Consider the following 22666-nt stretch of genomic DNA (forward strand, 5'->3'; position numbering starts at 1 on the left):
TTGTTACAATGTTTATACTTGAGTTCAACTGATAAAGAATGTTTTGATTCTTGGCAGACTGCTCAGTTTCTCTCTTCCTTTCTTTTGAGGGCTGTGGCTTCAGAAGAGCAGAGAGAATTCTTTGCATAGAAAGAATTGTGATACACTTTAGTCAAGATCGCGATAACGCGATAAGATTCTTGACTATTAATTGTTTTGAAAATTTACCACCATTTTGCCTATGCGTCTGGCTACTCTGTATTTTGTTGTTCTTTCAATAAAAAAATTGCCATATAAAAATAGTAAACACAGTCGATAATTGGCTTCAGCCAAACATTAACCATGAGTGAAAAATGTTTGTGTTCTCATTCATAATCTCTGAAAAATGGGCAAGAAATCATAAATTCTGCCAGGGTATGTAAACTTATGAGCACAACTGTGTGTGTGTGTGTGTGTGTGTATGTGTGTGTGTATGTAATATATATATAATATATATATATATATATATATATATATATACACACACACACACACATACATACATTTGTGCACATAAGTTTACATACCCTGGCAGAATTTGATTTCTTGGCCATTTTTCAGAGATTATGAATAACACAAAAACTTTTTTCGTGGTTAGTGTTTGGCTGAAGCCATGTATTATCAATCAGCTGTGTTTACTATTTTTAAATCATAATCGCAACAGAAACTACCCAAATGACCCTGATCAAAAGTTTACATACCCTGCTGATTTTGGCCTGATAACATGCACATAAGTTGACAAAAGGGGTTTGAATGGCTATTAAAGGTAACCATCCTCACCTGTGATCTGTTTGCTTGTAATTAGTGTGTGTGTGTGTGTGTGTGTGTGTGTGTGTGTATATAAAAGGTCAATGAGTTTTTGGACTCCTGGCAGACCCTTGCATCTTTCATCCAGTGCTGCACTGACAATTCTGGATTCTGAGTCATGGAGAAAGCAAAAGAATCATCAAAGGATCTGCGGGAAAAGGTAGTTGAATTGTATAAAACAGGAGAGGGATATAAAGATACCCAAGGAATTGAGAATGCCAATCAGCAGTGTTCAAACTCTAATCAAGAAGTGGAAAATGAGGGGTTTTGTTGAACCCAAACCATGGTCAGGTAGAGCCACAACAATTTCAGCTATAACTGCCAGGAAAATCAGGAAATTGGGATGGTTTTTTACAACTTTTTATACACTGATCACCCAGTTAGTGTCCCCAAAACAGTGTCCCAACACAGTAAAAAAAACACCTGCCACACATCTGTCCCAGCAATCTGTCAAAAAGTCTCACAAGTGCCATATTCGGGAGGAGTAGCAGAATGTATTTTTCGGTGTAATTTTTGCTATGTACATGCTATATGTTAGAAATATCTTCTAAATGGACAACTTTGTGTTTTAAAAAAAAAAAAAAGTTCATATTTTTTCCACATTTTCCAAAAACGTGTGAAAAAAAATTACATGTTCCAAAGACTCATTGGGGTGTTTTTCTTTCCTAACTGGGGTCATTTTGAGGGTGTTTCTATTGCCCTGGTGCTCCAGGGCCTTGGAAAAATGTGATAGGTTGTCAGGTAACTAAATGAGTTCAGCTAACTAAACTCTTAAAATACCTGATGATGCTCCCTGCATGTTGGGCCTCTATCTGTGGCCAGACTGTGAAAAAGTCTCACGCGTGGTATCGCCATACTCGGGAGGAGTAGCAGAATATTTTGGTGTTTATTGCAAGTTTACCTATGCCATGTGTAAGAAATAACTTGTTAATATGACAAGTTTGTGGAGAGAAAAAAAAATCTTTTTCCAAACAATTGTGGGCAAAAACTGCAACTTTAAAAACTCATTATGCCTCCTACTAAATACCTTGGACTGTCCTCTTTACAAAAAGGGGTCATTGAGGGGTACTGTCCTGATATTTTAGGGCCTCAAGAAATGAGATGGGCAGTCAGAACATCAGGACTGATCAATTTCCGAGGATGCGTAGCATAGCTTGTAAACTCTAACTTTCACACATATAAATTCTCATACACTTATCAGATTTTCTTTTGCCAAAGACACGTAGCAGAATACATTTTTGCCTAAATTGATTACAAAATTTTATTTTATTGTATTTAATTTTAAACAAAGTAAAAAATAACACTTTTTTTTTTGTTTTGTTTTTACATTTTCGTTCTATTTTTGATTCTATCGATTAAAATTAAAAAAAACCCAGTGGTGAGAAAAAAAAAACACCAAAAGAAAGCTCTATTTGTGTGAACAAAATTATAAAAATTGAGTTTGGTTACAGTGTAGCATGACTGAGTAATTGTCATTCAAATTGCGAGGGCACGGAAAGTTGAAAATTGGTCTGGGAAGGGTGAACGTGCCCTGTATTGAGGTTATTAAAGGCTAAGTTCACCTTTTTTTTTTTTTTTTTTTTTTCTTTTTTTTTTTTTCAGTGCTTCATCCACTGCATACCAGTGGATGAAGCACTGAAAAGAAAAAAAAATAGGTTGCAAATCTTTTGATTATTTTTCTTAATCTCTCTAGTGCTGGATTATATGTGGTTACTAAAGGTACACGGTTATTTATTTATTTTCTCTTTGTATTGTAGGAGATTTTCTCTTCGGGTTTTCAGGGCCGTGTTCTTGTATTGAAGATTTTTTTTTTTCCTTGTAATCTTTCTTATTGAAGATGTCTGTTAGTATTTAACCACTTGCCGACCGCCGCACGCCGATGTACGTCCTATTTTTGAAGAGGGATATCTCGGTAACGGCAGCAGCTGCTGCCACAACCGAGATATCCATCTCTTCAGGCGGCGGTCGGCTGTAGGATAACGGTGGTCTCCGCGGCGGATTCGCCGCGAGATCACCACTATCGGCGGCTGGAGAGGTGCCACCCCCCCTCCTTCCGCTTACCGGAGCTGTCGGTGGAGGCGATCGGGTCCTCTTCCTATCTGGGTATAGAGACAAGTGAGGCTAAGATGGCCCCCACTCGTCTCTATACCATAGGAGGGCAGAAGCGACATCAAAAATTCACTTCCACCCATACCTCTTAAAGGTATATTTTTTTAAAATGTCAGATTTTTTGTTGTTGTTGCATTTTAGCCCAAATATGAGATCTGAGGACTTTTTGACCCCATATCTCATATTTAAGAGGACCTGTCATGCTTTTTTCTATTACAAGGGATGTTTACATTCCTTGTAAGGCCCCTTTCACACATGCGGATGGTATGTCCGTATTTCATCCATCCGTTTGCGGATAAAAAAAAAGGGGCATACATTCATCCCTATGGGATAGCGGGTGTCTGCGGATGAGCATCCGCAGACACCCGATTTCGTCCGCCTCCGCAACAGTCCGATTCTGTAGACGGAGGAAAATCCTATTTTTCTATCCGTCTGCAGAGCGGATCGGATGAACACGGACAGACGGTCCGTGCTCATCCGATCCCCATAGAGGAGAATGGAGAGCTGACAGGGCGGTCCCCGCACAGTGTGCAGAGACCGCCCTGTCCGCAGCCAGCTCAGCGGGGACAACGGAGCGATCCCCGCTGAGCGAGCGGATCTTCACTGGGCGGATCATTACTGATCCGCCCCGTGTGAAAGAGGCCTAATAGGAATAAAAGTGATCCATTTTTTTTTTAAAACAGTGTAAAATAAAATCAATTAAAATAAATAAGAAAAAAAAAAGTTTTTTAAAAACACCCCGTCACGACGAGCTTGTGCACAGAAGCGAGCGCATACGTGAGTAGCGCCCGCATATGAAAACGGTGGTCAAACCACACATGTGAGGTATCACCGCGATTGATAGAGCGAGAGCAATAATTCTAGCCCTAGACCTTCTCTGTAACGCAAAAAATGCAACCTGTAGAATTTTTTTAAATGTCGCTTATGGAGATTTTTGAGGCTAAAAGTTTGACGCCATTCCACGAGCGGGCGCAATTTTGAAGCGTGACATGTTGGGTATCAATTTACTCGGCGTACCATTATCTTTCACAATATAAAAAAAAATTGGGCTAATTTTACTGTTGTCTTATTTTTTTTTTATTCAAAAAAGTGAATTTTTTCCAAAAAAAGTGCGCTTGTAAGACCGCTGCGCAAATACGGTGTGAAAAAAAGTATTTCAATGACCGCCATTTTATTCCCTAGGGTGTTAGAAAAAAAACAATATAAAATGTTTGGGGGTTCTAAGTAATTTTCTAGCAAAAAAAACTGTTTTAAACATGTAAACACCAAGTCTGAAAAAAAGGCCTGGTCCTTAAGTGGTTAAATATGTTTATTTCGGTTTTCTGGGTCCATAGCAAATTCAGTGGTATCTGATGTCTTGGCTGCATATGATAACCTGTTTGGTGTGCTGTGGGTAGAGGCTGGAACTATAGAGATAATTGCATCTGTGAGTTTCCTGTATATTGAGGTGCGTTGCCTAATGCCGCGTACACACGATCGAATTGTATGACGTACTTAGTCCGCTAAAACACATTTCAACGGACAATCCGCTCGTGTGTGGGCTTCAGCTGACTTTTTCAGCGTGAAGTCCGGAGTACTAAGAAGGTCGGTTTGCACAACAATCTTTCCGTCGTACTTTGGTTTCAGCGGACAATACGGTCGTCAGTATGCTAGTCCGACGGACTAAGAATGGCGCATGCCCAGAAAGGATTTACAGGGCGGAAGCGCTCTGTCTTGTAAAACTAGTGTTCGTATTGAAGCTAGCATATTCGTCATGCTGCTAATTTTGTGATCTTTTAATATAGCACATTCTTTTCTTCTTCATAATGCAAGAAAAGTGAAGTTGCTTTGATGCTTATATTCACACAGAGTTATCACAAATGTCTTTATTCATCCTCATCTTATGATTAATATTCCAATTCGAGAATAAATAATTAAAAAAAATAACGGACGAATTAAGCTGAAGTCTGAAAAGCGCGAATCGTCTCTAACCAAACTACCACTAACGCAAAGTCAGCAGAAGGAGCCCAAAGGGTGCTTTGCTGTGTCTTGGACTTCCTATTTCTAGTCCCGTCGTACGTGCTGTACGTCATCGCGCAAGCTTTCGTCGGACTGTTTGTGTATCCGTGTGTGGTCAAGTCCGTTCAGTAGAAAGTACGCCGGATTGTCCGTAGGATTGTATGACGGACTAAGTACATCATACAATTCGATCGTGTGTACGCGGCATAAGAAGTTCACGTATGTTTTAAATAATGCATTTTTACAAATGTGTTGATGAATACTTTTTTTTTTTTTTCCCACCCCCCCTCTTCATATGGTGAAAATATCAGTATAGCAATAGTATCTATATGGTTTTTGTTGTGTGATGTTGAATTTGTCCTCCAGGTCAGCCATAAATAAGTTGGTATATTGGGGTGCCATTTTAGTTCCCATAGGGGTACACATACACTGAAGATAGATGTCATTATTAAAAGTGAAGTAGTTGTGTGTAAGAACGAGTTCAGTGAACTGTGTAACATCCTCAGCGCTACATTTGTGGTTTGGTGAGGATGATAAAAATCTGTACAGAGGTTCTTCATTCATGGTGACACCTGTTTTTGCTGGTAATCGCTAGTCTAGTGGTGGTGGTGTTAAGAATATCAGTCGTATCTTGCAGTATTTGTGACTAATGGGTTTTACCACTTTTTCTGCAAGGCCTGATATTTGTTCAGTGAGTGTGTACATACCTGTTATGATGGGTCTACCTGGATTTCTTGGCTTGTAGATCTTGGGCAGAAATCCCCACTTTCTGGATCATTTGGAATTGCACTGATTAAGTTCTGAATATAGTTGAGTTGGTAGTGTTTTAATCATAATCCAGTTTTTTTTTTTTTTTTATAATGAGTAGCAATTGCAACTCAGGCTATAAAGCTGTTAATATAGGTGTACAGTTAAGGGTTATGTCCTTTTGTAGAGGTGTGAAGTTGCTTCTTTTTCTTCAACTTCTAATGTCATAGCATTACTCTAATTTCTGTAAAGAATTCCTCCTCATCTGAGAAGAACTGTAAATTATTGGGCAAAATGTAAGGTCTTTGGGGGAGGCCTTTTGTGATCTGACATATTGATGATTCAAAGTTCCTCTGTTATATCCACATTTTCAAATAATTCAGTAAGGGATCCTACATTGGCGAAACAGGACAGGAACAAGAAAGCTTTACCTCTTGATGATGAAATGTTGGAGGCAGAGACAACATGGCTCGCCTGATTTATGAGAACTAAAGTATCTTTCGTATTTTATATGCACACATTTTGTAAAATTGTAAGTTTAAGAGGAACTTTAGTTTTGGTTTTTTTTTGTTTTTTTAGTCAGCAGCTTACAAATACTGTAGCTGCTGACTTTTCAAAATCAGGTACTTACTTGTGTCCAGGGTCAAACACTGTCTTCCTGCAGCCAGTTCTTTTGGGGGGGGGAGTTGGAATGGGTACTGATAAAAAAATAAAAATAAAATGGTGCTTGCCACCCTCAAAAATTTGGAGAGCGTGAACAAACCAGCCGGCCTTCACTTTTTCAGTGAAAGGGGTTGTAAAGTCAGAAGGTTTTTCATCCTAATTCATTCTATTCATTACCCCTTTCACACCTAAGCCCATTCTGACATTTGTTGCTTACAAGTTAACCACTTGCCGACCGCCGCACAACGATATACGTCGGCAGAATGGCACGGGCAGGCATATGGGCGTATATACAAGTCCCTGCCTTCCCGCGGGTGAGGGGCCCGATCGGGCCCCCCCCGGTGCCTGCGGCGGTCGGCATTCGTTCGGGAGCGATCCGCGATGAGGGGGCGGCCATTCATTCATGGCCTACCCCTCGCTCCCGACGAATAGAAATGCTCCGTGACATCACTTCCTCTCCTCACAGGAGAGGAAGTGATGTAATCTCTCCTCCGTGTCGGTATTTTTCGTTCCGGCACCGAGGAGAGAGGATCGGTGAGTTGCACCAACACACCACATGTACAGTAGAACATGCCAGGCACACTCACACCCCCCTTTACCCCCCCGATCACCCCCCAATTACCCCTGCCCCCCCCCAGTCACAGTGACACCAATTGCATTTTTTATTTTTTTTTGCATTGGTGTCATTTGTGACTGTAATAACTGTTAGGGCAGTTAGGGTTAGCCCCCTTTTAGTTCTAATGTACCCCCCTAACCCCCCAATAAAGGTTTAACCCCGTGATCACTAACCCCGTGATCACTAACTCGCACGGGACCCTTTTTTTGGTCCGCAGCAGAATCGGATCGCATGGGTGTTCACACCATGCGATCCGAGTTTGCAGATCGCACTGCGATATGCGAACTGATCTGGGGGTGTCATTAACATTTCACTGACACTCCCAGCAGTTTGCATAGGGCAGTGTGAACTGCCGCCGGGAGGCATGCGATGCGGGAACCCGCCGCGGATTTGTGGCGTTCCTGCATCGCTCCAGTGTGAACCCAGCCTAATAAGCGATCGTTTTTCTGATCGCTGTATTAGTGTCACAGGTGACGCTAGTTAGGCAGGTAGGTATTTAGGTTCGCCGCAGCTTTTTATAGCGCCAGGGACCCCCATATACTACCGCATAAAGCCCCCTGATTGCCCCCTAGTTAACCCTTTCACCAGTGATCACCATATAACGGTTACAGGTGACACTGGTTGGTTAGTTATTTTTTTATAGTTTCAGGGCACCCGCCATTTATTACCTAGTCTCACTAGTGTACCCCTAAATTTAGGGGTGTCTACTTTCCAAAATGGGGTCATTTGGGGGCGTTTGTGCCATCTTGGCATTTTATGGCCTTCAAAACTGTAACGCCCTTAGAAAGCCTGAAGGCGGTGCTTGGTTTTCGGGGCCCCGTACGCGGCTAGGCTCCCAAAAAGTCCCACATATGTGGTATCCCCGTACTCAGGAGAAGCAGCAAAATTTATTTTGGGGTGTCATTTCACATATGCCCATGGCATGCGTGAGCAATATATCATTTAGCGACAACTTTGTGAAAAAAAAAAATAAAAAATAAAAGTTTGTAATTTTCCCGCAACTTGTGGCAAAATATAAAATATTCCATGGACTCAACATGCCTCTCAGCAAATAGCTTGGGGTGTCTACTTTCTAAAATGGGGTCATTTGTGGGGGTTTTGTGCCATCTTGGCATTTTATGGCCTTCAAAACTGTAATAGGTAGTGAGGAGTGAAGTCAAATATTTACGCCCTTAGAAAACCTGAAGGCGGTTCTTGGCTTTCGGGGCCCCGTACGCGGCTAGGCTCCCAAAAAATCCCACACATGTCGTATCCCCGTACTCAGGAGAAGCAGCAGAATTTATTTTGGGTTGTCATTTCACATATGCCCATAGCATGTGTGAGCAATATATCATTTAGTGACAACTTTGTGTAAAAAAAATTTTTTTTTTGTCATTATTCAATCGCTTGAGGCAAAAAAATAAAATATTCAATGGGCTCAACATGCCACTTATCAATTTCCTTAGGGGGTCTACTTTCCAAAATGGGGTCATTTGGGGGGGTTTTGTACTGCCCTGCCATTTTAGCACCTCAAGAAATGAGATAGGCAGTCGTAAACTAAAAGCTGCGTAAATTCCAGAAAACGTACCTTAGTTTGTAGATGTGACAACTTTTGCGCAAACCAATAAATATACAGTTATTGACTTTTTTTTTACCAAAGACATGTGGCTGAATACATTTTGGCCTAAATGTATGACTAAAATTGAGTTTATTGGATTTTTCTAATAACAAAAAGTAGAAAATATCATTTTTTTTCAAAATTTGCGGTCTTTTTCCATTTATATCGCAAAAAATAAAAATCGCAGAGGCAATCAAATACCATCAAAAGAAAGCTCTATTTGTGGGAAGAAAAGGACGCAAATTTTGTTTGGGTACAACATTGCATGACCGCGCAATTACCAGTTAAAGCAGCGCAGTGCCGAATTGTAAAAAGACATCTGGTCATTTACCAGCAAAATGGTCCGGTCTGAAAGTGGTTAAAATCCATATTTTTTGCTAGAAAATTACTTTACAGTTTACATTTGCGGGCACAACTTGCATAAGCATTTTCTTTGCTGTGTGGGGAGGGGGGGCGCTTTAAACTTTTTTTTTTTTTCATTGTCCCTTTAAAAAAATAAAATTAAAATGCCGATCACTTTTATTGCTGTCACAAGGAATGTAAACATCCCTTGTGACATTAATAGGCAGTGACTGGTTCTCCTTATGGAGGGAGCATCCATTCTTGCTCCTTAGGATTACAGCCAAGCAGCTTTTAGCCACTCGGTTTGTGATCACTAAAGAGCCAACCGTCCGTCTAAAAAAAATAAAATAAAAAAAACGGTACCGGGGTGATGCAGCTGCAGGTATAACTTCTTCAAGCCTGAACGCATATTTGCATATGGCCGGCGTGAAGGGGTTCATGTAAACCATCTGTGTGCAGCAGTCACCCCAGCACCCTCTAATACTTACCTGAGCTCCATCTCTTTCCAGCGATGTCCACGTGTTCCTCGGCCATCTGAGACTCGTCAGTGGGAGCCAATGTCAGTTAGCCAATCCAGAGAGAGAGGGGGCGGGGCGGGGCTAAATCCGGGCTCCATGTCTGAATGGACACGGGGACCTGTGACTTGGCTCGGGTGCCCCCATAGCAAACTGCTTGCTGTGGGGGCACTCGACAGGAGGTAGGGGCCAGGAGAGCCAAAAGAGGGACCCAAGAAGAGGAGGATCTGGGCTCCCCTGTGCAAAACCAACTGACAGAGCAGGTAAGTATAATATGTTTGTTATTGTTAGAGAAAAAAAATTCTCTTTACAATCACTTAAAATTCTGCTTTAAAATAGCGCATTCATACGCTTTTGCAAATCTGTATTTTATTTTATTTTTTATTATTTTGGCTAGTAGAGGAATTAGAACACCTGTCAGTTTTTATTGCTGTTGGTGCCCCTGTTTCACCCTCTCTAGTTGTCCTGTTTACCATTATCATTGAAAGTAAAAGAAAATCCCAGAACCCCAGAACAGTAATAGAGGGGAAATCTTCCAAAGGGAACGGGGGCCCCCATGAATTTCCCTTATTTTGCAGGGATTTCCTCTTACTTCCTGTTTGAGTATGGGGCAGGAAGTGAAGAGAAAACAAAATGATGGTCATATTCTCATATTCCCTCACAGGAAATGTTTTTTGTACTTTATTTCCTTGTAAGCACTGGATTTTAATGAGGGGGGAAGTCTTTGTCCCCATCATAATTCTCCCTATCTCCTGCTCTTTGTACTTATTTTAAAAAAATAGAGCTGTTCTTTATATGGGGGGGGGGGGGGGGGAAATGGGGCAGAACAGGGAGAGGGTCTCAATGTTTTGTGTACATATGTGCCCATGCAAATGTATGCCCATAATTTACTTAGGGGGAGGTGTGGACAACCTATGACTTCTGTGCATCTAGCATGGTGGTGCAGCAGCTGGGAAACCTACAGTACACACAGTTTTGTAAGCATGGATATACAATTTCTGAATTTTTTCATAAAGTAATAAAATAAAAATAATTAGTTTTGCTTTAGGCATGGTTCACACTTCTACGGTGCCAGACATCGCTTGTAATTCGCAGCGCACTGCTGTTCATGTTACATGCGATGTCTGTGCGGTGTGATATCAGCCATACAGATCGTATGTCTGATATCACACCGCATTCGGTCCAAACACACACCGGACCCTTTTTTTCTGTTCGGACCAGAATCTGATCGCATGTGTGTTCACACATATGTGATCAAATTCATGTCCGAACTGTCAGTTGGCAGTGCGATACGCGAGCTGAAATGGGGGTTTCGTTAACATATGACACTCCCCAGCAGTTCGCATATGGCAGTGTGAACCGCTGTGTGAGTCAGGCGCGATGCGGGAACCCGCACTTGATTCGCAGGGTTCTCGCATCGCACAAGTGTGAATCGGGCCTTAATGCAGAACCACAAAAAAAAATTCACAAGTGGCTGATTGAAAGAGCAAAAGAATGGGGGGTGTGCGATCATACCACTTCCCTCAGAAGAGAACGCCTCTATCACTTTCCACTAATTCTGAGGAGGTAAAAAGAAAAATCGCTGCAAGATGGCATATGGATTATATAAATATGGGCACAGCAAAACCTAACACAAATTTGCGAGTATGCATGCATTATTTTTTACTTTTGTTTCAATGATCTTTTATTTTTATTTTTTTTAGATTTGGTATTGCTATAAAGTGAACTTTTGGCAATTCAGGGAATAGTAAAAGGTTCATGTAGCTCCCAGCAGCATATACCCACTTCTGTACCTCTCAGTTCATCTTCCGGGGAAGGAAAAAACTCTGATAAAAGCTCCAAGCTGACTTGGAGTTTACAAAGGGTTATGGACTTTTTCCCTGGCCCCATGTAGTAGCGTTGAGCTAATCTGTAGACACCTACTGTTGTCACACGGGTAAGCGGGATCAAGTCACATGCTAAAACATACCCAGAGGGGCCAGAAATGTATTTTCACTCTTGTAAGCTGAACAGAGCTGTGTCATTTTTTGTTTGCCTTATATTGTCAAAGCAAAGGTTAATTGTCAAGCTGGGTGACAATATAAAATAGATCTGGTTTAGATGATCAGCTAATTTGCATATTAGCAACCATCGCTGCTTCAGAAACTGTCAAAATTGCTTAGTAGGTTTATATTTAGATTAGATTGCGGTTCTTCCTTCATTAAAATAGGTGTCATTTTTCACACATTGCCTTTCATTACTTTTCATTTGCTGTCTGCGGTTTTGCTATGTAAGTATTTTTAAAAATGTTATACTTTTTTTATTTTTTTTTTTTTTTTTTTTTAGGTCTTAATGCAAAATGAATATAATTAAAGAGAACAAGGACCTGGCCTGCTTCTATACCACAAAACATTCCTGGAGGGGAAGGTATTTTCAAGTTTGTTTTTTCTTTTTTGAGTAGATATTTTGTAATCTGTAATTTGGAATTTTGTGTATCTCTAAACCCAAGAACAAACATGTAAGTTTGCAGTTTGCTAGTCTTTTAGATGTGAGTTTTTTTGTTTTGTTTTGTTTTATCTTTTACTAAAGACTTCTTTTTTTTTTTTTTTGTAAGTTATTAACAGATTTGCTCTGAGGCCTGCAGAAAATGTCACAAATCATTAATGGGAATAATGTAGATTAAAACACAGAAGTATTAAATGCACTGAGATACAAGATATGGACATTACCATATTTAAAAGAGAATTATCTTTAATTTTTTTTTCTTTGCAGAATCATACTTACCTAGGATGCAGCATCATCCGCCTGCTGGCTCTACATTGAGAACCGAGCGATCAAGCACTGCAGATCTCTGTTCTCACAGCTCCCCGTGCAGAGAGCTGGCGACTGTCAGTCACCAGCTCTCTGCTCTGCCCTTCCGCGCTCACTAGAGCACTGGGCTGTGGAGGGGGTGGGAGTGGCCTGCTCAGGCTCTCAGAAACTTACTGAGTGGCTGAGCTGGGTGTCGGTCCAGGCATGTGAGTGTATCCCGACTTCATTGTCGCAATGTTCCCTGAGCTTGGACCAGCTCTGTGACTTCAGCCGACTGCAGACTGCTCTTTGCTACAAACGGGTCACAGGCGTGCAGAACGAACTGCACTCCTGTGATCCACAGAAGTACAGCCAAACAAGCTTTGGCCATACTTCTCCTTTTAAAGGAGAAGCTTGGGGTTGTTAAAAAAAAAAATAAATAAAAAAACAAACCTACATGCATAAATACTCATTTATCATCAATCTGATGCTCCCAGCCCAACTCGTCCATCACTCTCTGCTCTGTCCCTCCAGCATTCACTGGAGTGGCGGGCTGTAGAGGGGTAGACGTAGCTGGCTTGGGCTTTGAGCTGAATGCTCAGAACCTGAGCCTGCTGTCAAATCGGGCATCTGGGTGGATCCTGACAATATGATTGGGATCCTTCCAAAGTCTTGAGTGGCTCTGCGATGTCAGCCAAATAGTGGGCTTTACAGCTCAGCTTTTCCAAGACACAGTATGGCATGGAAATAAAGAAAATTTTATATCTGTCTGGATCTCTTCTTTAATTGGCCATGTTGCCATTTAACAAAGCCATTCATGGACTTGTTGCTATCCTGCTGTGTTTTTATTTATTTATTGTTTTTGTGTTTATAGTAAACATTTCATACTTGCCTGCTCTGTGCAATGGTTTTGCACAGAACAGCCCTGATCCTCTTCTGAAGTTCACCGGCACGCCTGGCTTTACCTCTTACACAAGTTCCCCCCATAGCCACTTTCTATGGTGGCTTGATTCCAAGCTGCACTGCCTGCGTCCAAACACAGACGGCTCGGCTCCTTCATCACTAGCTTTGATTGACAGCAGCAGGGGCCAGCGACTCCAGCATCAGTCTGCCCTGCGAAGAAGGGAGAGAGCCGCTCCTCTCATGCACAGCACTGGATCGAGATAAGGCTCAGGTAAGTATAATGGGGGGGGGGGGGGGGGAGACCCGTGCACAGTAGGCCTTTTACCTTAAAGTGCTTTTAAAGCCTAAACTTTTTTACTGTGTTTTTTTAATCTGCATCAAAAACGCATGCACAGTGTTTTCCATGTACTCCCTGCAAATAGCTCACACCAATGCAGTTTATTCCAATACAGTTAATACAAGTAGAACATGCTGCATTTTTTCTGTATGAAACCCGTCTGGAATGTGGCAAAATGCATCAAAAACACCCCAGAATGCACATATCCTTAAAGCGGAGGTCCACCCTAAAATGGACCTCCGCTCATCGGAATCCCCCCCCCCCCCCTCCGGCGCCACAATCGGCACCTTTCAGGGGGGAGGGGGGTGGGGGGTGCAGTTACCTGGATAATCCAGGTAACTGCACCCACTTCCGGGCTAGCTCTCTGCGGAAAGGGGCGTACGTTACGCCCCTTTCCGCAAGCGCCCGCCCCCTTCAGCAAGTGCCCCGCTGCCTGCTGGGAAACACAAAGCTCCCAGAGGCAGCGGGGACCGTCCGGATTGCGCCGCGCGGCTCGCGCATGCGCAGTAGGGAACCGGCAAATGAAGCCGAAAGGCTCAATTTCCTGATTCCCATACCCAAGATGGCGGCGGCACGAGCGAGCGATCGGCTTCGGGTGCCGACATCGCGGGCGCGCTGGACAGGTAAGTGTCACTATTTAAAAGTCAGCAGCTGCAGTATTTGTAGCTGCTGGCTTTTAAAAAAAAAATAAAAAACGCGGAGTCCCGGTGGACTCCCGCTTTAATTGAGATGAAGAAACAAGGGGAAAATTATCCAAGGTACACTGCAGTGCATCAAAAATGCACATGCAGAAACTCATTCAAATTGCAGAAATTTAAGTGTAAACGGGCCCTTTTAATATAGTGTTTAATTTCAAGGTGCTTGTCCAATTTTATCTTGTTATAGGTGTAGCTACACGTCTGATTTTATTAGGTTAATAATGTTCAGTCAGGATTGTTAGTTATGATTTCCTATTATTTTACTAGGTTTGGCTAATCCTTTGTGAAGACGAATAAAAAATAAAAAAATAAAAAAGTATTAACCCCTTGGAGCCAGCACCTCCCGACCCTTTAAGGGGTTTATAATCTTTTGACAGCCGTAATTGGCTGTCAGAGGTCACATGTTCAAAAAGCTCCCAGGAGCTTTCCCTTAGTCGCTGGTAACTGTATTGGAAGCTTGTAGGGCAAGCACTCTCGGCACAGATGTTCTTGCAGTGTGGTATGCAAATATGCAGCTGCTCGGCACCAAGGTGACCCGCCGCGAAGCTTCATATTTGCGTGCCATTGGCGCCAAGAGGTTAATTCTGTTTATGGCATCATCCTGCACAATTTTTTCCCCAAGCAATCTTTTTTAGAGCTTCTGCATTATGCAATTTCCTTCAAAACGTTTATATACTTGTTCTGGGGATTTGTTTATTATTATTATTATTAGATGCCTATTTTTTAGTCTGTCTTTTACTTAATTACTTTTTCTCGTATATATTTCATGAATGCAATTTCAGTTCTATCAGATTTTGTTGATTTCATTCTTATGCCCCGTACACACGTTCCGATTATCGGACCACAAAAGTCGCTTTCGGACAGATCGTTCGATAATCTGATCGTTAGTACGCAGCTTTCGACAGCCGATCACGACAGTCCGTCCAACCAAATCCGAAGGGACAAACAGGAAAACTTTGGTCGGATGACAGCCCATCGTACGACAATCGTGTAGTCAGTACAGTATGCGTCCGATAAAAGTAGTTCAATAAACACCACGCATGATCACAAACACAAAAATAAACCAGAAGCACACACGGGTCACACGTATTTGACATAATTTAAAATGCGTAGCTACGCACAACGGAATATTTTTCCAGAATCGTACGACAAAAATCTTACACACATTTTGCACTGTTGTATTCGATCTTAGTTGTATGCAACAAAATGTGAACGATCAGTCGTACGATAATCGGAACGTGTGTACGAGGCATTATTCTCATGCATCTTTTCACTGCTGTAGATGTTAACCACTTGAGCTATGAAGTTTATTTTTTTTATTTTTTATTTTTTCCCCTTCATGACCAGGCCATTTTTTGCTATTTAGCATTGCACTAGTTTAACTGGTAATTGTTTAGTCATGCAATGCTGCACCAAAATGAAATTTTATCAATTTTTTCACACAAAAGGGGTTTTCTTTTGGGGGTATTTGATCATCACTGAGTGTTTTTTATTTTTTACAATATAAACCAAAAAAGACTGAAAATGTAAAAAAAAAAATAAAAAAAAAAAAAAATAATTACTTTCTGCTACAAAACATCCAATAAAAAAAATAAAATCACATTTCTTCAGAAATTTGGGTCAAAATGTATTCTGCTGCATGTCATTGTTATAATAATTTCCCAGTAAGTGTATATTGATTGGTTTGTGTGACATGTTTAGGGCCTACAAGTGTGCATATACTGGAATTTTCTTTTTGTAATATTACTAATTGCGATGATCAGCGACTTGTAATGGGACTGTGCAGTGGGCAATCTGACACTGGGGGTAACTGACCAACTGCCACTGACATCACCAGTGACATTAATACAGTGATCATCGATAATATTATACACTATCACTATACTAATGACACTGGCTAGGAAGGGGGTTAACATATAGGAAGATTGAGTCGTTAAATGTGTGCCTAACCATGTGTAATATGTGCTGCTTTTACTAATAGATCTCTCTGCAAAGCAGTGATAAGAAACCAAGCTCTGTGCTGTTTGTAAGCACAGAGAACCTGTAAATCATTAGTCAAGACTTTCAGACAGGCTCCTGCTGTGTACAATTGCAGCATGTGCCGGCCAGGGGGTACGCATGTGCGCCTTAAATCCAGAAGCAGGAAGCGACGTACAGGTACGTTGCTATGCCTGTGCAGGCCGCCCGTCTGCAAGTGGTTAAAGTAAACTTGTGCTGAACTATATAAACTGACAAGAACCTCAGATTGTTTCCAGGGCACTGTGGGAGTCCCCACGCCTGGGGTGTTCCATTTGACCAACTGTGAGTTCAATTTCAGATGCTCGATGCCTGTCTCCTCCTGCCTACTATACCTCATGTTAGAGGCAGAAAAAGCCTGAGCTCAACCTACAGAAGTTGCTACATACATTACCTGATTTCTTGCGGTTCAGAGTGCTCCAAAGCTGTTTAATTAAAGGTGCCTGCTTTTTTCCTTTTTTAAGTTTACTATTTTAAAGCCAGTGCACAGCATTCTATTATGTCAGATTCAAATATTTATCTTGAAGGTAAATTAAATGGCTTTTGCACTTTGTTTTAAATTCAAGTGAACTCGTGCGTTGTCTGTACAGAGAAATAACCTGTATTAAAAGCTGCTTATATTTGCCTTCCATTTGTACTTCCGTGGCTCTTTTTTTCTGCAGGAGTGAGAAGAAGCTGCTTTGCGAAAGAGACTAGTCCTCAACCTAATAATATTCCTGAGCTTACCTCCTGTTATATTTTCCTATGACCCTAATAATGTCATCAAATTGTCAATCATATCTTCCAGTACCCCTTCCCCCAATCCATATGGGCTCTCCAGTTGCTTTGACAATGGTAAAATGTATTTGGCCTGTCATTAAAACGTATGTGAATTTGAGAAGCACTCTAGTTGTAGCTTATGTAGGACTAATGACTTTCTTATTCCCCTGTGTGAAATCACACCCTAAGTACCGTATCTCTTTGCTCAGTCGATTGGAATGGAAGGTTGGTGTTTATAGAGGGGAGCAGGCTCTATATGTGACTCTGATGCTTGTATGTTGATTAGCACAGATGGACTTTAATGTGAAAGTACATCATCCATTACTCAGTAAGAATTCATGTTATGAAAATACAGTGGGTAAAAACAGAAGGTGGTTGTAGTGCACACTTAGTTTGTGTGTGTAAAAAATATATATAGATACACATAAATATATGCATAAAATGTATATCAGCCACCACATCCCTTGTTAAAGAGAATACAGTAATGGGACTTTATAATGGAATAATATCTGACATAGGGATGTATAAAAATACCAAAGTTTTATTAAATACATAAAAATTTATTTTATATAATTTAAGACGTGTAACAAATATAAAACGGCAAACTCTGTATACACCTGTAATCAGCCCCTACAACAAGGTGAACAATTTCCTCCATAGTCGCATATATGTGTAATTGTGAAACGTGATAAACACTCAGGACCAAGGTATGAGAAAAGGGACACAGCCCAACGCGTTTCACGTGATAGCTTCTTCAGGGATTTTTTTTTTTTTGACAGAGGTCTGTACACTAGAGCGTCTGTAAAATTGATTATATATATATATATATATATATATATATATATATATATATATATATATATAATTCATAGACAATAGTACAATAAAGGATCACTTTCAATTATTCATTTCTGTGTTCATTCAAAAAACTTACATTCAGTAAGTAGTATTTCTGGGAAACCTCAAGAGGCATTGCATGTTCCCACCAGGGCACTGCAGAATGGGCCAGATGTCTGTCTTAATAATGTAGGTCTGGAACCAGCCCAAGAAAAGCTGTTCCACAGAGCACATCAGAGATCCCATACACAGGAAATGGTGATTCAAAGCGGAATTGATCAAAGTCCTGCCATGCTGCACTACAACAAAAAGCAAAGGGCAACTAATATATCTCTACTTGAAATTAATCAAATGGTGCAACAGCTTATTCAATCACATACCTGGGATAAATCACCCCAGTATAGCCACAAACAACTGCAAAGGTAATAACAGCTTCCAAATGCTGGTATGGTCACAATGTTAAATCTGAAATAGCATAAAACAGATAAATAAGAATCTGTCCCCAGCTCCTAACGATTACATATGCCATATCAGTCAAACTAAATACAAATTGCCTTCAATCATGGCAGAAAACCTCAAAAAGCTCCCTTCCCGGTGTCACAATAATATCAACATTCCCTATGGAAAACAAACTCCAAATGAGGATCCACAGGCCTTTGTTGCTGGTAACGCCCTAAATAGAGCAAATTGGCTCAAAGAACCGCCTTCCAATCTCTTCAAGCTGATTCAGCTGTGTCTAGTGGCAATATGGTGTAACTGAGGTTGAAGACCTTTGCTGCTACACAGAGAATACTCACTGCCGAGAAAGATGGCATCTCTTTAATACTCTACTGGATTGAGATCTGGTGACTGTGGAGGCCATTGGAGTACAGAACTCATTGTCATGTTCAAGAAACCAGCGGTGAGATGATTTGAGCTTTTTGACATGGTGCATTATCCTGCTGGAAGTAGCCATCAGAAGATGGGTACACTGTAGACATTAAGGGATGGACATGGTCAGCAACAGTATTCAGGTAGGCCATGGTGTTTATACAATTCTCAATTGCTACTAAGGTGCCCAAAGTGTGCCAAGAAAATATCCCCCACATCATTACACCGCTACCACCAGGCTGAACCATTGCTACAAGACCAGATGGATCCATGGTTTCATGTTTACACCAGTTGTCGCAGTTGAAATTTAGACTCCTCCAGGCAATGTTTTTCCAGTCTTCTGTTTTTTTTAGTGAGCCTGTGCGAATTGTAGCCTCAGTTTCCTGTTCTTAGCTGACAGAAGCGGTACCTGGTGTGATCTTCTGCTGTAGCCAACCCGCTTCTAGGTTCGATGTATTGTGCATTCAAAGATGGTAGAAAGTGACTGGACTGAAAGCCAAACACTCATAGAATGTCCAATCAAAGAAGTCCTGCAGTGAACACAGAAAATGAAGATTTGAGAAAGAGAATGGTATGATAAAGAAGGGACGTGTGGAACGAGAAATCCCCAGCCTGTATACTAACCTTGTAATTGCAAAATGACAGTAGCAGCACCCCTGTACCAGCGATGTGCTGCTGGCTTGGTCTGCTTTTAAATCCCCCACCCGATCTGCGTAGCAATGTCACCGGCCCGGGAGAGGGCTTAAAACGGCCACAGCGCCTGCGCAATATCCACATACAGGACCTACAATGCCCAGAATACCTAGCGTGACGTGGATCACGGCACCAGCAACATGGCGTGAAGGGCCGTGAATGGAAACATCAGAGCACTATCCAATGAGATGAAGTGTTGGGATAGAACAGGCACCAATAGGGGCCGATGTAAAATATAGGTAGATGATATGAGATGGGGAAGGGGGTGAGCCTCCACAAAGGCCCTTGGGTGTCCATACAGCCACGGGTAGTATGGATATAACCACCCCAAACAGGCGAACCACCGGCACACCAAAAAAACTGCGGCGGGACGGCATGGGGAAAAAAGATGGGGGTAGATAGAGGGGGGGATGGATCGATGGGACAGGGAAATGCATTTGACAGAGCTCCAATACATAGCATGTACCCGACCCAATCATACAGATTGTCACCCCCTAAATCCAGCAACATGTGAGCGGAAAAAAAAAGGAAAATCACAGAGAGATGTTTAATAAAGTAAATAATAAAGGCGAATAGGAAAGAATACTAATAATTGCATTTAGAAAATACATATAAAATTGGGTTTATTAATAAACGCATATGCCAATAACGAAGCTCAAATATAGTGGTAACAATGTGATTCCAGACAATAGACCTTATTATTGTATAAGTGGATGGTAAAGGGATCCAAAACAAAAGACAATGGGTAACAAAAGCATGAGTATATGGGGGAGGGTAAAAGACCTTACCGGTGGGCATATCGGGGTAGGTATTGGGATGCTTGGGTATCGGGGTGTTGATTACTTTTATCTGTGGGCTGGGTGGGATCTTGAAGGCAGATTTGTCGGTTTTCTTTGCCCCAAACATCACGCAGCATGTCCCTTTATTTTTTTACTTTTATGGTTTTTGTGGAATATTAAATTTATGTTCCTCATTTCCCTTTTTTTCTTTCTATAGAGCTGTCTCTCAAATATTGGTCACGTCTTATTCCCCTGAGGAAGCCAATGCTTTGGCAAAACATGTAGGGAAAACCTGACCGCAACTGTACAAAGGCCCATACCATTCTGGCCTCTTATAATTTTGATGTGCTCCTCGTTATTATTAACTTTTATATATGTCTATATGTATTATGTGTGTATTTGATACTATGTAATAAAATATATATATTTTTTATAATTGCATTTAAATGAGTCGTTTTGGCACCGCAATAATCCCGATCCTCTCTACCTCCCTTTTTTTTAAATCTAAAACGGGCCTATCTGCCACTTTCTCGTGTGTGTGTGTGTGTGTGTGTGTGTGTGTGTGTGTGTATATACATACAAGCGTAAATCTGTCAAATTTAATTAATTAGAAACATGTTAAAAATAGATGAATGAGGCAATAATAATCAGGGCATGTTGCGTACAGTTCTCTTCACTACCATCATTGCTGCGCTGAAAACTGCCAGGCAAAACCCCCCCCCCCCAGGGAAACTCCAAGGAGTTCCTCCCTAAGCAGGACCCAAGACACCATTTCTTTATGGGCATTGCTTGGGATAGTAGAAGATTTCCTTTCATTTCAAATAATGGCCAGATCCCAAAGAGCCTAGTGAGTGTTTGGGACAATTAACAGGGAAGAAATTACTCAGAGCACCATCCAGCTCGGAACCTCCACCATGCTTCACTGTTGTGCCGTTCTCCAACCCACCAGCAAATACACTGCCTCTTACTACAGCCAAATATTTACTATAGATTTTATATTGACTGCTCTTTTTCTGCACCCCTGTTCCAATGTTTTTGTGCATAGTTGAGTCACTTAGCCTTGTTTCCACATCGGAGGTATGGCTTTTTGGCAGAAGTTGTTCCATGAAGACCACTTCTGGCCAGAATTCTCCACACAATGGATAGGGGTACCTGGGTCCTACTGGTTTCTGCCAGTTCTGTGCTAATGGCAAGGGAAGTAAGCATGATGTGTTTCATCTGCTGCACTATATTTCCTTGACCGACCACTGCGGATATGAAGATACTTATCCACCATGCCATACCATCAGGGAGGCATGTGATTAGCCCCAAAATTATTCTGCAGCTTGACAACGACCCCAAACATATAGCAATTGTCATTGAAGCAGACGTAAACCCATCCATAAAACAGTTTCATTTCTGGCATATGCCAGAAATGTAACGCTCCCATTGATTGGTTGAGAGCACAATCTGTCAAACATCCAATGGCTGGTGTCATGACTGATCACATGTGCAGAATCATAGCAGTTGTAGGCAAAGATGACAGCTTCCTTGGCTGAAAACCATAGGGAGGCTTTACTTAAACTTTAAGAACTAGCTTCAACATGAAGAACAAGCAGTCCTGGAAGTGGTGGTTTGGCCCCCCACAGAGTCATGATCTTTACATCATTGAGTCGGTCTGGAATGATATGAGGAGACGGAAGGATCTGAGGCAGCCAGCATCCACAGAAGATCTGTTGTTTGTTCTCTGTGTAACTGTGTAACTGTGTGTAAAATAATATATATCTCCGCAAAATGCAATAAAGATGTGCCTCCAGACACTACATACAAAAATATTATTAATATAAATTAAACTAATGGCGACGCCTTTATACCGGGACTGTGATAGTGCGGCAGACAAACTGCCACTGACATCACCAGTGAAATGAATACAGTGATTAGTGCTAATAATATGCACTCACTGTGCCAATGACACTGTATAGGAAGGAATTAACATGTAGGTCGACCAAAGAGTTAAAGTGTGTGTTTGTTAATCTTAAAAAAAAAAAAATACCTGTTCCTTTTTTAAAGCATGTTATACAGCACAGTGCTTGTGCTGTGTAATTTGGTCCCATATAACACCTGAAATACCTGGCTGATCCTGTCAGTTTCTTCCCACCACCTTTTTAAAATGAACATGACGTATCATGGGTGCTGAGTCTTGACACTGGTCAGTTTATGTGCCTCTGTCCTCCTCTGTGCTCCCTTCCCTGCCTGTCAGCTCCGTGTCCTCCCCCTCCCCTCTTGCTCAAATTGCTGTACATTTTTTACAGTATTCTGTTCATGTAAAATGCCCCTGTGTCTGCCTTATAAAAATAATGCAGCTATATACCTGTTTACAGAGCACCGATTGTCGCTCACATGACCCGCCGCGTCTCTCCTCCTGACTGACTTTAGCAGGGGGATCCTCAGCCCCGCCCACTGCAGCTGTCAGGTGGAGAGAGGCAGCGGATCATGTGAGTGCCGATCGGCGCTCTATTAACGGATATATAGCTGCACTATTTTTGTAAGGCACAGACACAGGAACACTTTACATGCATAAATAAACAAGATACTGTAATTTTCACTTAGTGGA

The 22666-nt window shown here is 41.5% G+C and overlaps 1 protein-coding gene across 1 annotated transcript in view; it reads left to right on the plus strand.

Annotated features, from left to right (window-relative positions):
* Window positions 1-22666, plus strand: part of DNAJC13 (DnaJ heat shock protein family (Hsp40) member C13) — a 270970-nt gene that overhangs the window by 48635 nt on the left and 199669 nt on the right. The window contains exon 2 of the mRNA XM_077491519.1: window positions 11738-11818. Within this exon, the coding sequence (XP_077347645.1) occupies window positions 11751-11818 (68 nt within the window). The 5' untranslated portion in view covers window positions 11738-11750. The remainder of the gene's footprint in view (window positions 1-11737; window positions 11819-22666) is intronic.

Source organism: Lithobates pipiens, unplaced genomic scaffold (genome assembly GCF_037356315.1).
Source record: "Lithobates pipiens isolate NorthernLeopardFrog02 unplaced genomic scaffold, aLitPip1_a1.2 Scaffold_19, whole genome shotgun sequence".
NCBI classification, from domain to species: Eukaryota; Metazoa; Chordata; class Amphibia; order Anura; family Ranidae; genus Lithobates; species Lithobates pipiens.